The sequence below is a fragment of the Podarcis raffonei genome, chromosome 1, assembly GCF_027172205.1.
Source record: "Podarcis raffonei isolate rPodRaf1 chromosome 1, rPodRaf1.pri, whole genome shotgun sequence".
In the NCBI taxonomy this organism is placed as follows: Eukaryota; Metazoa; Chordata; class Lepidosauria; order Squamata; family Lacertidae; genus Podarcis; species Podarcis raffonei.
Window position 1 is genome coordinate 68,309,166 of NC_070602.1, and position 14,853 is coordinate 68,324,018.

A 14,853-nucleotide genomic window follows, 5' to 3' on the forward strand; every position below is an offset into this window, starting at 1 on the left:
GTGTTTTGGTTTGTGAACTTTGCATTGGAAGCTGAACATGTTCCGCTTCCTGTTGAGTGTGTTCCATTTGTCAGTTGAGTCTTCCGCTGCTATGGGAAAGCACGCCTTGGTTTAAGAACGCTTTGGTTTCAGAACGGACTTCTGGAACGGATTAAGTTAGTAAACCAAGGTACCACTGTATTGGGTTGGATCCCTATACTTAGTTATACTTATGATAGATCCATTAAGCTCAATGGGACTAAAGTTAACTTAAATCCCATTTGAGTAATTACTCTAAGCATGACTAAGTCTAAATCCATTGTTTCTAGATTTAGTGACTGGAAATTTGTTATGCTAAAGGATGCAATGTAAATTTATTGGTGACATGTTGCAAAATCCAACAACTTGATTACCACCATCTTTCCCAATGTACTATATAATTATATCACTGAGCTTGTTATTTCTTGTGAAGAATTAATGCAGTTCTTTCCTACCTAATTAGGAGCACATATTGATGCGGAATCAAAATTTAATTGGACTTAAGCTCCCTGACCTAAGCGAAGCTGCTGAACAGGAGAGAGGTGAAATATGATAAAATTTGATGGGAAATGTACTTGTGGTTACGAGGGAGGAGGCCACAACAGTGGGGGGTTTTTTAACAGACTGAGGCCTCTTGCTAGAATACACCACTGAAGACCACACCATATGTGACTTCTTGTGTGGGTATGGGAGCGAAAAGAGCACATTGTTGCATGTGGAAATTATTGCATCCATCACAATGGATCCCATTTAGTACAATGTGCTTGTAATCTCGGCCTTTTTGAAGTCAGTAAAACTATTGTCAACAGACACTGGCAATATAAGTTGTATCCCAGTTGCCACTTTCCAGACAGAGGAAAGTTGGTTCCACTTAATTATTGATAAGACAGTATTGGAATGCTAGGTGACAATCACATTGAATAGCTGGATTTTACCTTCAGTCAATAGTGCCTTTGCTGAATTTTCTGGTTAGCCCTATTCCCATACTGGTTTCTTATGGCAGAATGTGGAATATCCCTTTTCTTCATCCCCTTCAAACATTAGGCCAGGGGCGGATCTTGGGGTCTCAAATTTCAATGACACCCTGTGCAATGCCAAAATTTGGCACCCCCTCACTTCATTGTAAATCATAGTTGCTATGCCCTCTGTGGCATCCCTGAGGCTCCATGCCCAATTCAACCAAAACAGTCGTGCTCCCCTAAATCCACCTCTGATTAGGCCCATCAGAGTACAAAGTTTAGAAATGTGTTAAACTACTTTAGCTCACGATGCATTACTGAAGCAATAGAATAGTAGTAGCAATAGTAGAGAAGTGGTGGTGTTGGCAATAATGATAATGATAATAATTTTTTTAAAGTTCTGAACTCTTCTTCAGGGTCTTCACCAGTGCCTTTCTCATCAGAGGAGGAAGAGGCGAAAAGTAGATGTGAGGTGATGCCCAACATTCCTGACACGCTTTTACGAAAACTCCGTGTGCACACCTCTCTTCCAGGAAGGTAAACCACTATGTGCTGATACTCACACTGTCACCCAAATGCTTTGTGGAAGAGATACTTAAGTGCATTAGATTCAAAAAGGCAATGTGTAGGTGTTCTCCCTCCATTTATGCCTACTACATGGTGTAGTAGTTAGTGCTGGACTACAGTGGTGGATATTCAAATCCCAAGTAAGCTCTGAAACTCCAGTTGCTCTCTCCCCGCCTGACCTACTTCACAGGATTGTTGTAATGATAAAATGTGGGGAAAGTTACATATCCCACCCTGAGTTCGTCTAAGGAAAGTGGGATGGAGATCTAACAAATAAGAAAACGTCTATGCATTTGAATTAGTATTATCTAAATTATAATGCAAAGTTGTAATCAGAAACTAACTAAAGCTATACTTTACTTAGGAGAGGTTATTTAGGATACCTTCTCTTGGGAATGAGTTCATGTGCTTTTATATGTTTTGTAGCAAGGAAAACTTCCGTTAAGCAGAAATTGTACTTGGTCAAGCAGCTCAAAATATAAATGACCTTGCATTATGACTGTATGCTTACTGAGTCTTTCTGGCCAAATTAAGGAAATTATATTTCCTCTTCACTTCAGTCTTTGTAAGAAACAAGACCACAGTATATTAGGCCTGCCAACTTCTTCAGAATTGTGTTATCTTTTACACCAATACAGGAAGTGAAGCAGCCTTTGTGGTGTTTATATAGCACAATGCTGTGACAATAAATTAACATTATAAAAACATTACCTTGGATCTTGAGAGTCTAATAATTTTGCATTTGCCAAGGAACATACAGCACACTTAGGACCAAAGTAGACCTGCATTTAATACATGGTAGGCAGCTGCAGATCTTGTTTTTCCTTATCTAAGTACAGTAGTAGGGAAGCCTGATGCTCACTGTGAAGTGAGGCTTATTCCCCTGCCATTCTTATCTCATGGGGAAGTAATCACCCAATGCCCCAGGGCTAGAGCCGTAGGAAAATCCACCATATGCACCAGTGGTGCCTCTATGGTTCCTAATGACATTTTTTCTGCGCTGGCAAACTTTATAACTTAGTTTCCCATTTTATTGCAGCTCTCCTCCGCTTACTGAGAGAGAGGTTGAGGTAAGTCTCCTTTTGTTTTTTTTACTGTAAAATGCTTGAAGGCTCTTCGTCATCATATTTTGTGTGCAACGTACTACCAAGCAACATTTTGTAGATAACCTTTCCATGGCTCCCCTCAAGACATTCTTTGAATAAAATCTAATCCAAACTGGAGTCAGAAGGGTCATTATTTTTAACAACAAACATAAAAATTCCATTTGAAAAATCAGCAAAATGGACAAAACTAAAATAAGGAGCAGAGCCAGCAGTCTTCATCAAAGCTATCCCAATCAGGGGATAAGACAGTCTTCAATAAGACAGCCTTCACCAAATATCAGAAATCACTATAGAGGGGTCTGGTGAACCTCTGGCAGTAGCTGGGCCTCTTTGAAAGACCTTGGAGGGCAGGCCGAATCATGGATCATAATCTCATGAATTGTTGATGGTTACCACTATTTATTTATTTGAAACATTTCTGTACCACTTAATTATTCATATTTCTAAGTGGTATCTATAAAAAAGATCCATAGAAAATAAAACAATAACAATTTATCATAAAGCCAAACTGGTATTCACTGGTATTCACTGCCGTTCTTCCTACCATGTTGTCATAGAAATGGTGTCTGGATAAGACAGAGAGCAATTTTTAAAAGCTGTAGGAAGTAGCAAGGAATGTTAATGTTGTTCTTGGAGTGCCATTCTTTTCCATTTGCTTTGCTGTTCTAGGTTCTTGGCATCCATAGAGGAGCCCCATATAAATTATGTTATGTTATGTAAAAGGTTTTATGTCTGTGTTGATAATTTTACTGTCTGCTGTTTCTAACGTCTGTTTTTATTAATTTATAATGAATATTTCCTACTATCAAATAAACTGCTTAGAGATTTATTTTTTATTTAAGTGATAGCTAAATCTTGCTAAATAAATAATGAATAAAGCTTTAGAAGTTGTGGTCAGGAGTAAAGGGACTGAACTGATATGTTACTACTGCAAGCACTGATTTCACATTGGTCAGTGTAATGCCTGTGGTCTCAGTACAGCCTTGGACTGTGTGAAATGAATGTGCTTTCCTGCAGAGTAACTTCAGCCTAGTCTTCCAAGCTGGAGAATATGAATCTAAGTGGATTTGACACTTCTCTTTGTGGAAATTAATTCCTGCTAGTGTATGGAACGGTCTCCCTCAGGAGGTTTTGGACTTTCCTTCCTTGGAGGTTTTTAAGCAGAGGTTGGATCGCCATCTGTCATGGATACTTTAGCTGAGATTCCTGTATTGCAGGGGGCTGGACTAGAAGACCCTTCAGGTCCCTTCCAACCCTACAATTCTATGATTCTATGAGTCGACTTTATGCAAAAACAATTTCCCCCTTTTATACATGGATATGACTGGTAAACAGAATTCAACGAGGCCTTTCTTTTCCCTCCCTCAACAGAATGTGTTTGTACAACTTTCATTGGCTTTCAGAAATGATAGTTATACTTTGGAATCAAGAATTAACCAGGCTGAGAGGGAGAGGAATCTTGCTGAGGAGAACACAGAGAAGGAACTGGATCATTTTAAAGTTGCTATTACGGTAAGAGGACCATGGTGAACATTCACTGCAGTTTATGCTTGTTAGAATTCAGTGAATTTTGGTAGGTATTTTGAAGGCTGCTGCCAAATATGTCCCCAAATCCTATGTTATCATTAACTGTTCAGTATTCATATTAATGATCAGCCAACTTAAATCTCTAAAATGGCCACATTTCCAATTCTGTGCCATAATCTATAATTTCTTGTTCTGTGGTAGGTTGACTTTTGCAGTAGGTGGAACTGAATTTTGCAAAAATAATGTACTCTTGGAACTGCAGCTATACCCTGGTTATCAAACAGCTTAGTTGTCAAACAAAAAGCTTAGTTGTCAAACAAATTGGCTCCCGAACACCGCAAACCCAGAAGTAAGTGTTCTGGTTTATGAACGTTTTTTGGAAGCCAAATTTCCGACGCTGCTTCCACTTGCGTGCAGGAAGCTCCTGCAGACAATTGGAAGCCGCACCATGGTTTTTGAATGGTTTCGAGAGTTGAACAGACTCCCAGAACAGATTAAGTTCGAGAACCAAGGTACCACTGTGCTTTTTTAACAAAACAAAAGAAGCATATTGTTTGTGAGTGGTGTAATAGTTGTAAAATACCAGACTTCACAAGGGGGAGGGGCTACCTTGTGGCCCTCCATAAGTTGTTGGACTCCAACTCCCATCAGCCTCAGCCATCAGTAGCAGTCCAACAGTTTCTGGAGGGTCACAGGTTATCCACCTGCTTCACAGTAAGTCAGTTAGAAGCATACACTGTCACGAATTCTTCGCAGCGCTTTAGCAGAAATGCTCAGAGTTCCAGGTTCTTCAGTGCAGTGCAGTATTACTTATTATTTATTGTATATATACAGATATCTACAGAAGCAGTTCATACAGTCAGACAGAGTACCTGGCTGCACCTTAAGGCAGTGGCGTAGCGTGGGGGGTGCAGGGGGGGCCGGCCGCACCGGGCGCAACATCTGGGGTTAGGGCAAATCCACGGGTTAGGGGGCGCAAATCCACAGGTTAGGGGGCGCAAATTACTTGCCTTGCCCCGGGTGCTGACAACCCACGCTACGCCACTGCCTTAAGGCAAATAGGGAGACACTTTCTCTCTGACCACACTCCTCTACACCACCACTTCACTGCTGGACAGGTTTCACTTTTAAACCGATGACAGCCAATCAACTGTCAGCACATTACTGCTGAGTCATTCTGACCCAGCACCTCCATAGAAAGTATTGCAGGCTGATTGTATCAGCCTGTTGCATCAGCTAGCAAACTCAAGCCTGCGGACTTACTATCTTACACAGCATTCTGTGATTCCAACATACACTTCTAAGTCAGATTGTTCTACAGAGTTTAGACTCAAGGTCCCTATGTCATGGAGCTCAGATCTCTTCTTCAGTCTCCTTTTCTTTACTCACCATTCCTTCTACTTTGGGTTTCAGTGCTGTTTGAGAGGGAAAAGCAGTATATGTGCTAGATGAAAGCAGCAGAATTCTGCTACATAATTTACCATTTATTGCAGAGAGGTTTGGCATCATGATTGCATATGTTGTTTATGCATCAATCCTGCAGTATTTCCTGGAGTTCCCATCCTAAACATGGAGGAGGTAGTTGCTGTTCTTTACTATTTATGTTCCTGTGCAGGGAAATGCTGAATACTTGACATCATACAGTGAAGAATGTGTAATCTCATGCCTAAAAAATGCCCTAAGTAAATGCACCTAAAGATAGAGGAAGCAAGGAGCAAGGAATTTCTGCAGGAAGTCCATAAATCTCTTTATAATTGTTTATGTATACATCTTTTATACTGGTATCTTTCAGAGGAAGAGTGGGCAAAGCAGTTCTTATTTGTTCATGCATTTCTTTCTCAGGTAAAAACTGATTCAAACACGAAATATTTGCAGCCCAATCCAAGCATGTTTGCTCAGGAGTGGAACCCATTGGTGTGTCTGGAATTACAGACTTAGCTACAATGGAAGCTGCACTCCTGTGCATGCTTGCCTATGGGTGAGCTCCACTGGACATTGTAGGGCTGAAATGTGGATAGATAAGTATGCGATTGTGCTGCAGAATAGATGTAGTAGAGACTGGTGTCATGGTGCAATGCCAATTGACACATTTTCACAGTATGGGAATTACTCTTGTTGGGAATTGCATGAAATTGGTTGCTTTTCTAAAACAATTTCCAGTATGTGTGCTTCCACTGGCATCAAAGTGCAATGTCATCTAAGAAGTATGCTTCCTTTCTGGTACTGGACTTTTCACCCACACTGACTTCTTTCCTCCCATTCAGCCTGAAAATTGTTTGATTTCTGTGTTTGATTTCTCATTTAAATGGGAAATCTGATGTGTAAATCTCGTGTTTATCAATCAAGGGCTATGTTTCTTGGATGTATATCTGAAGCTGACTCATGTTCAGGAGTGCAGCACTTTTAGAGTTGGATGTACTATACTGAAACTAGGGTTGTCATACATCCGGAATTTCCTGGACATAGCCGGTATTCAGCCCTTGTAAACAGCGTCCTGGCGGAAATTGCTGAAATGTCCGGACGCATGTCAACCCATGTCGGTAGTGTAGATTTTGGCAAATTTCATTAAAAAATAGCTCCACAACTCATTTTTTATTTTTGAGATTTTGCAAAAACAACTCAACAACTTTGGCCAAAACTAAAAACACTCATCAACAAGTTTTGTGTCCAGATTTTCACTTTTTAAAATGTGGCAATCCTACTGAAACTCACACTGAAGGATTCACTTTCCGTATCTCCAATTTCCAATAGTAGAAAATTGCTGTTCTACTTGTTGAACTGCTTCTTCCATGAGGTGAGGAACACTGCCACTGCCCTATTTGTTTTGTGATGAAAATACTCTTATCAATGGAAAAATGTAGAAAGAGCCCACTGCTGGCCCTAACCAAGTATCAAACTTTGAAAAAGGAGAAGTTGGAGGTGATTACAATGTAGCAGAAGCCCTAGTTTTCTTACTTTCTAATTTGCTTATTCTACCTCTGGCTAAGTAAATAAACTAAACTGTAGGCTGGTATGCACATGATTTTGATGGACTACATCTCAAATGCAAAATCAGTCATAAGACTCACCAAGAAGGATAGTACAATGAAGAAACTGAAGATGAGCTAATTGAGGATTGTAATGTTTACAAGATTTTCCACTGGAATTTTAAAGCCCCATTGAAGGATTATCTGTGCTTTTAAATAAAAATAAAAATGAACAAATCTTTGCTTGCACTCAACTTTTCATTACTCTTCATTGTTTAGAGAGCTGTGAGATTAACAAAGCACAAATAGTATCTTGCCTTAACAATTTGTAGATAAACTTTTGTAATAAACTTTTTATCTTACAAGGGCAAAAACCCACTCTTTAAAGCTGAAGCACAACAAATGGCATTCAGGTTTTCAGTGGATTGTCCTTTGCTCCGATTCAGCTTTAAAGATTGGATTTTCATGAGGAAAGCTCTGGAGCAAAAAAAGAGAGTGCTTGGACAGAGAGCTTTAAAGGATGGACTATGCCTGGAAAGCACAGAGGAAAGGTGAGTGTGGGTAAGCCCTTGTTTCATGACAGCATGAAGTTTGATTCTTTGTAGTCAAGTGGTGTAATGATATCTAGAATATGAGAGCGTGATTTGATATCTGTAGTGGAATTTCAAGCCTTGTTTAGGTTTTGGAAACTGTAAGTAGCTATACAACAGAGGGACTTTTTTATGTTTGTTGTGCAATAACTTTCTATAGTTTTAATGGACCCAAGGGACCACAAAGGTGGACAACCCTAGAACTCTAAAACCACAATGACTTCATCTGCTATACATGCTGCTTGATTTGATACATTAGTGCATGCTCTCGCTTCAGTCTTCAGCTTCCTTGTGGCATCATTCTGAGCACAGAGACATGTACCAGAGATTGTTGGAGGACATGGCAGTGCTGCATCGTCTGGCCTCTAGATTATCTAGTCGAGCGGAAATGGTTGGAGCTGTTCGCCAGGTAAGACTCTTGGAATCAAATACCCTGCATCGGCTCTGACTTCACTACTTGAAAAAATAAAGTTTTGTAAGGAGTGTTGGCTATAGTCAGGAGAGACAAACATGGTCCTAAAGCAGAGTTAGAAACCTCCGGGCCTGCCTCTCTGGCCCTTGGGACTCTCCCTGGGCCATACACCCTCTTCTTGTGGAACAGCCTTCACTGACCCTGCTCCACACCTGCTTGAGGTGCGTTTGTCTGGCTGGAGCCATATAATATGATGGTGTTGTATTACCGTATTTATTTGAGTCTAATGCATCATTGAATCTAATGTGCACCTCAATTTTCAAAATCTTAAAACCAAAAAAATATTTGCTGGAGAATGTAAATGTGTCATCGAATCTAATGCACACCTTAGTTTTTGCAGCATAATTTGGCCAAAAAGGGTGAACATTAGATTCAGGCATTCTTCTAGCTTGGTCCTCTTAGCCAATCACTTATTAGTGGGAGTTAAGATGTATCTGAAGGTTAGTGGTAGGGTCTATTTATTAGTAAAATCTCAGTCTTGCTAAAAGCTGAGATGATGTTATGCATTTCTTGTTGAAAACATACTTCTGTGCGATGCTTGATCTCCTCCTTGCAGGAGAAGCGCATGTCAAAGGCCACTGAAGTTATGATGCAGTATGTGGAGAACTTGAAGAGAACATATGAAAAAGATCACGCTGAGCTCATGGAGTATAAGAAACTCGCCAATCAAAATTCTAGCAGAAGTTATGGCTCACCTGGTAAAATAGTCTCTTCTTCCCCACCACACAATATTTTAAAGCATGTCTTTATTGCTGTTGAACTCATAGTTGACTACTCTCAAATCTACATAGATATAAAAGCAGATTATCAAGGTATTTGACAGAATATAATTAATTACAGCAGTTGAACAAAGTTGTATATCTCGACTGTTTTTACGTATTTCGTTTAAATCTGTGCACAATATTCTATTAAAGAACAAAAGTTAGAAAATCTGATAATAGATAGTAATGTACTGAATTGAACATTTCCCAAATTTCTGCACTTGTAACAAAAAGAGACATACGTCCTAGTCTTAGATAATATACTGTTTTGCTTTAAAAGCACATTTGTTTCTATATAAAAAAATTCTTACTATTTTAGTGCTGGCAAGGCATGTCTGTTTTCAAACACTAATTCTTATTCTTACTTTTGTTGGCTTTGTTTTACTATGGTACAGAAGATGGTGTGCCCCGTACATCAAGATCCATGTCTCTTTCTGTTGGAAAGGTACTCTTCCAAGTTTTAAAAAGCTTTAGTTTAATAAGTGTTTTTTTTAAAAAAAATTCCCAACGACTTAGATTCTCCATGTATTCCAAACAACTTGCTCATTTTTCTTTCTTCTTTTCAAGCACTTCCAAAATATTTCCCCCCAGCTTGAAATGTATCATTCAGGAAACCAGTTCACATATAAAAGCTGCTGTTGCAGTAGAAAGTCAACAGGGAGGCAAATAGCAGTAGAAATCAGGATTTTCTGAGGAGAACTGGCACAAAGCTTCAGTCAGAATTGGGACCCGGCATGGCTACTTTTCTTTCAAAACAAAAGCATGTTGTTGTTGTTTAAAAAAGGTTGTGGAGCATAATATGTAGTTTGGCCTTTAGAAATCCATCAAACTAAGTTTACTTACCTAAGGTTACAGTCATAGACACACTTACTGGGGAGCAAGTCCTACTGAATGGAATGTAACTTGCATCTGAGTAAACACGCATAGGCTTGTGCCATGCACCACATGCAAACTTTGGTGTTTCAGGCTTCTTAGGATTTAATGCTGCAGGGTTCCTTTTTGTAACTGGCATACAACTGGTATGTAAATGGGCATATTAGAAAAACTACAGTAATAATTCTTTATTAGTTATCTGCATTAGAATAGAATTAGGGTGAAATTCAGTTATATCCGCACAGTGGGACTTACGGTTTCTCTCCTTCCCCGCTCCAGCCCCCTGCGTGTCCCAAAATCTGCTCCGGAGGGTAACCCCCAACCCTTCAGAGCAGATCTTTTTGAGCATGTGGGATTTGCAAGGGGAAGGAGGGGAAGGAAAAGCTCAGCTGCATAAGTGGCTGCTCATTCACACTCATTTTTATTTATTTATTTTTAAAAACATTTTACAAATTTTATAATCACAATATTTTATAAGTTCAATACTTTTCCAAAGATACAATATAGACTCCCCCCCCCACCTCTCCCCTGGATTTCAGTTTTCTACCCCCCTGATCTCTTGCAACTTATTTCTCCAAACTCTTTGTTTTCCCTCTTATTCATCCTAATTTCCAATTATATGCTTTCATAAATGTTATATCAAACCTACTACTATTTTAATATATTTACGGTGGTTTTTTAAATAGTTTATAAACTTCTTCCATTCCTGTTCAAACTTTTTCTCATCGTGATCTCTGATCTTCATGGTCATCTTTGCCATTTCGGCATAGTCCATCATCTTAGTTATTCATTCCTCTTTTGTTGGTACCTTCTCTTCTTTCCACTTCCGGGCAAGCAACATTCTTGTGGCTGTTGTTGCATACATGAATAGTCTTTTTAAGTCCCTTGGTATTTCATCCCTTGTTAATTCAAGTAAAAAGGCTTCTGGTGTTTTTTTGTTTGTTTTTTTGACAAAAGTTATCTTAAACATTTTTTTCAATTCATTGTATATCATTTCCCAGAAGTCTTTTACTTTTCTACAGGACCCACACTGTCAGATTTAACCCCTTAGACTCAAACTATGAATAAAGGTCACTCCTGAAAGAACTTTCTTACCCATGGTTTTGTCCTTTTTTTCTCCTTTCCCCTAATCTGCCTGATATGCAGCCTATGAAAATAGAACTTGGAGTCACATGTAATGAAATATATATAAATATTTATTATAGATGCCTCGAAGACGAGTCAGTGTTGCTGTTGTTTCAAAATTTGAGCTCCCTGGCCAGTCACCTACTGCATCGCCCATACCTTTGATGCCATCCCTGGTAAGGTTTTTCAAATTTCTAACATTCTAGAGAAACCAAAGCTTTAAAGAAAAACCTTTGCACACAGGTGTGACTGTGCCACATTTTATAAATCTGAGGCTATTTGATACAACAGTCATATAAATAAATAAAAATAGATTCGCATCAGAAGTAAACTATGTTGATACACAGACAAAGGTGAGAAATATACTGTTAAATAGAGATGGGGAACCTGCGGCCTTCCAGATATTGTTGGACTACAGCTCCCATCCATCACTATTAACCATCATGGCTGTGGCTGATGGAAGTTGGAGTCCAACAAACATCTGAAGGGCTGTAGGCTTCCTGTCCCTTCTATAGAGGAGGTATTTAGAGATGTTCTAAACAATACTAGGCTTCCTGTACGCAGGAAAACACCTAGTTTATGTTTGGGGACCGTTCAAATTCTTTTTGTATGTATGTTGAGTACACCTTCATGTAAGAAATACAGTTGTGTTGTTTGCTACTTGAATGAAATTGAATGGACATCTTTATCCACAGTCTGAGTCATCAAATGGAAGAAGCAACCTGACATCAACTCCCGTCTTATCAGCGCTTATAGAGAAGTGAGTTAACAAATATTTACTATATTGAGAATTGTAGAGCAGATAATTCCTGCTGGCATAAAAAGAGCTTTTTTCCTTAAAGAGTTTAAATTGATGGAATAAGATCAATATTTTGCCAATGAAGGTAGATACAGTACTTTAAATATCTTGCCCATTTGCATTATTTATACCTGTTAAAAAAAGTTAACAGACAGTGTCCATGCTATAACCTGGCAGTAACGTCTCTCAAAAAGTTATCTGTACCCATCCCAGAATAATGTGTATTATAAAAGGTTAATCCAATGTTAGTTGTACTCAGAGTAGACTCATTGAAGTTAATTGACATGACTAACTTGAGTCCATTCTGTTCTGAGTAGAACTTAGATAGATACAACCTAAAGTAATATCATGCTGAACGAAGGCTTTTAAACATGAGAATAACAAATGCCCAGCCCAGCCATTCTTTCAGGTTTTATCGAAAGATTTTTCTTAAGAACACAGGATGTGCTTGTGTTTTGGAACTCCGCGCATGAACGTACTTCCTAGAAAGTTTACTGTACATTGGCAGCTTTTCTCACAGGGCAGAGCACTTGCCTTCAGGAAATACAGCACATTTGAAGGAAATCTCTTGCTGACATTTCAGAATTATGATTAGTGATTTGTTGAAGGGTCCAAGATGATGCTGTGTTTATGTAAAGTATCTAGCTTTTCCACAGCAATGACAATTTCAGTGGAGTTTTTCCAGGATCATTTTTATTTAGAGGTGAGAGAATCACTGGAGTTGTATAATATCCCTACAAAATCTCTCTTCCCTCATGTGCTGGCAGCCAAGCAGCAATCAGAAAGCAGCAGTGCCCAAGACAGGACTACAGTTCTCTGACATCACCAAGGCGAATCCCCCAAGTTGTTCTTGCATAGCTTCTGCTTCCGTAACGGACAGGGAAGCTTAGCATCAAGCTGCAACCCTTTCCTTTGGGACAATGCCTTCTGTTTCCGTCTTTTGAATTTTATTAGAATCTACATATATTGTCTGGCTGTCCAGACCAGCCAAGCAGGTCTGAAAGAACACCTCATGTTAGTAAAGCTGACCCAAAACAACTTGCTGACTGAAGGTGACAGTGCTGTTACTCTATTTGTCGTAGAACTAACTTAGGCAGAATGTGCACTCAGTTTTGCAATAGGGGCTCCAAAGCGTGTGAACATGGTAAGTACCAAAACAGAGAAGATGAAATAGAATTGGTTAGGCAAAAGTTATGAATGGAAAATGGATTTCAGAGGGGAAGCACAGAGCACACAACAGATCTGAAGGTGTGTACACATAATGGCACTTTACCATTTCAAGTAACTGCAAGGGAGTAGGACATAAAATAAAAAGGGATGAGAAAGGCAGAGGAAAATTCAAGGCAATCGCTCTTTCATAATACCTGTAATGGTTCTAGGGGTTGCTCGTGTGTAAGCAGGTGCCTATCTCCCCGGCTGGGTGCAAACACCTGGCTGGGTTGCCAAAGTGAACCTTTTCTGTCCGGACAGCCACTCACCCGTGGCTGGCTCAATCGCTGGCAGAATCCGTGAGTGGGCGTTTCTTAAACTTCTTCCAGCAAATAAGTTCTTTGACTCCTAGTCTCTGCCTACCCTCTCTGCGCGGAAGCCTTCTGCGCAGGGAGGGCGTGGGCAACGGAGGACCCCTACTCTCCCCGCTGGTCCCAGGCAAGGAGTCATGAGACCGCCTTGCCACTTCCCCCAGCTGCCCCCCTTCTCCACTGGTGCTACGCTGATTCTCTTCCCCAGAAGATGGGCTGCTCCTCCCGATCCCTGGACGCTCTCTGGAATCCCTCTGGCTTTCGCTCTCCCCCTCCAGTACTGATGGCAGTTCCCTGACAATATCCTAAAGGGTTATATTGGGAAACTGCAGGAGGCAATTCTGGGAAGGGAGGAGTCAAATGGCAGCTTGACCCATTGAGCTTTGTGGTATGTAATATTCCCACTAAAAGACCAACTAGGGCTGGATCAAGTGTTCAGCCCAGCTGTACTTATAAGACTTTGCACTGTATGGACGTCAAAGACCCTCCCAAAGATCAAGAGACCCATAAGCATTCTGGTGGGGGTACATAATATTAGATGAGATAATAAAGTTATCTGTGTTTAATTTTAAATTTACTAGTGGAAAATCAAATGGGGAGCCTGAGAGTGAACCACCTCCTTCAGCACCGGTACAGAGTGCCTTGGAAGAGATCAGCCCAGAGACAAAAGCCAAAATAGAAGAAGAGGCTTATAACAAAGGGTGAGTATGTGTGTATTCTGAATCCTTAAAGAGGGAGGCTACATTATGGGCAATTTATTTTAATTATTAGCTAGTGCAGTTGTGTATGGGTTCCTCTTGCTTTCATGAATTTTATAGGCTGCTATGCAAATAAATGATTTGCAGAAATGTAGCCTAGGACTTGCCGATCGCATGGTCGGCGGTTCGAATCCCCGCGGCGGGGTGCGCTCCCGTCGTTCGGTCCCAGCGCCTGCCAACCTAGCAGTTCGAAAGCACCCCCGGGTGCAAGTAGATAAATAGGGACCGCTTACCAGCGGGAAGGTAAACGGCGTTCCGTGTGCTGCGCTGGCTCGCCAGTTGCAGCTTTTGTCACGCTGGCCACGTGACCCGGAAGTGTCTGCGGACAGCGCTGGCTCCCGGCCTATAGAGTGAGATGAGCGCACAACCCTAGAGTCTGTCAAGACTGGCCCGTACGGGCAGGGGTACCTTTACCTTTACCTTACCTTTAGAATCTTTCTGATAATACTAAAAAATAATAAATTTTTATTTGTATCCCACCCTCCCCTGCTGGAGCTGGGCTCAGAGCAGCTAACATAATATTAATAACACAATATACATAAAAATAAGCAATTGATTAAAATGCATCCCAAAATTAATTCAAATAAATTAAAATTACACTAAACAAATGGCAGTCCTCAGGTTAAATTGAAAGCAGTTAATACTTGCCAGGACCAACTGTTTCCACTGAAATTATAAGGACCTGTGAGCGAGCTGGAAAACCTCCTTCATGCTTGTCTTTATACTGCAAATATGGGACTTCCAAAACAGAACAAATTAACACACACACACACAAAATTCAGTGAGATGATAGTCACATTTCATTCCTTTGT

At 40.2% G+C, this 14,853-nt stretch overlaps 1 protein-coding gene across 5 annotated transcripts in view; it reads left to right on the plus strand.

Annotated features, from left to right (window-relative positions):
* IRAG1 (inositol 1,4,5-triphosphate receptor associated 1) overlaps positions 1-14,853 on the plus strand; it is an 83,791-nt gene that overhangs the window by 64,770 nt on the left and 4,168 nt on the right. Inside the window, exons 25-34 of one of the 5 annotated variants that reach the window (XM_053391176.1) lie at positions 482-560; positions 1,376-1,514; positions 2,584-2,614; positions 4,022-4,162; positions 8,011-8,142; positions 8,762-8,903; positions 9,362-9,411; positions 11,045-11,140; positions 11,660-11,724; positions 13,862-13,984. In XM_053391176.1, the coding sequence (XP_053247151.1) occupies positions 482-560; positions 1,376-1,514; positions 2,584-2,614; positions 4,022-4,162; positions 8,011-8,142; positions 8,762-8,903; positions 9,362-9,411; positions 11,045-11,140; positions 11,660-11,724; positions 13,862-13,984 (998 nt within the window). The remainder of the gene's footprint in view (positions 1-481; positions 561-1,375; positions 1,515-2,583; positions 2,615-4,021; positions 4,163-8,010; positions 8,143-8,761; positions 8,904-9,361; positions 9,412-11,044; positions 11,141-11,659; positions 11,725-13,861; positions 13,985-14,853) is intronic. The other 4 variants (XM_053391186.1, XM_053391196.1, XM_053391206.1 and 1 more) reach the window with 4 other exon arrangements.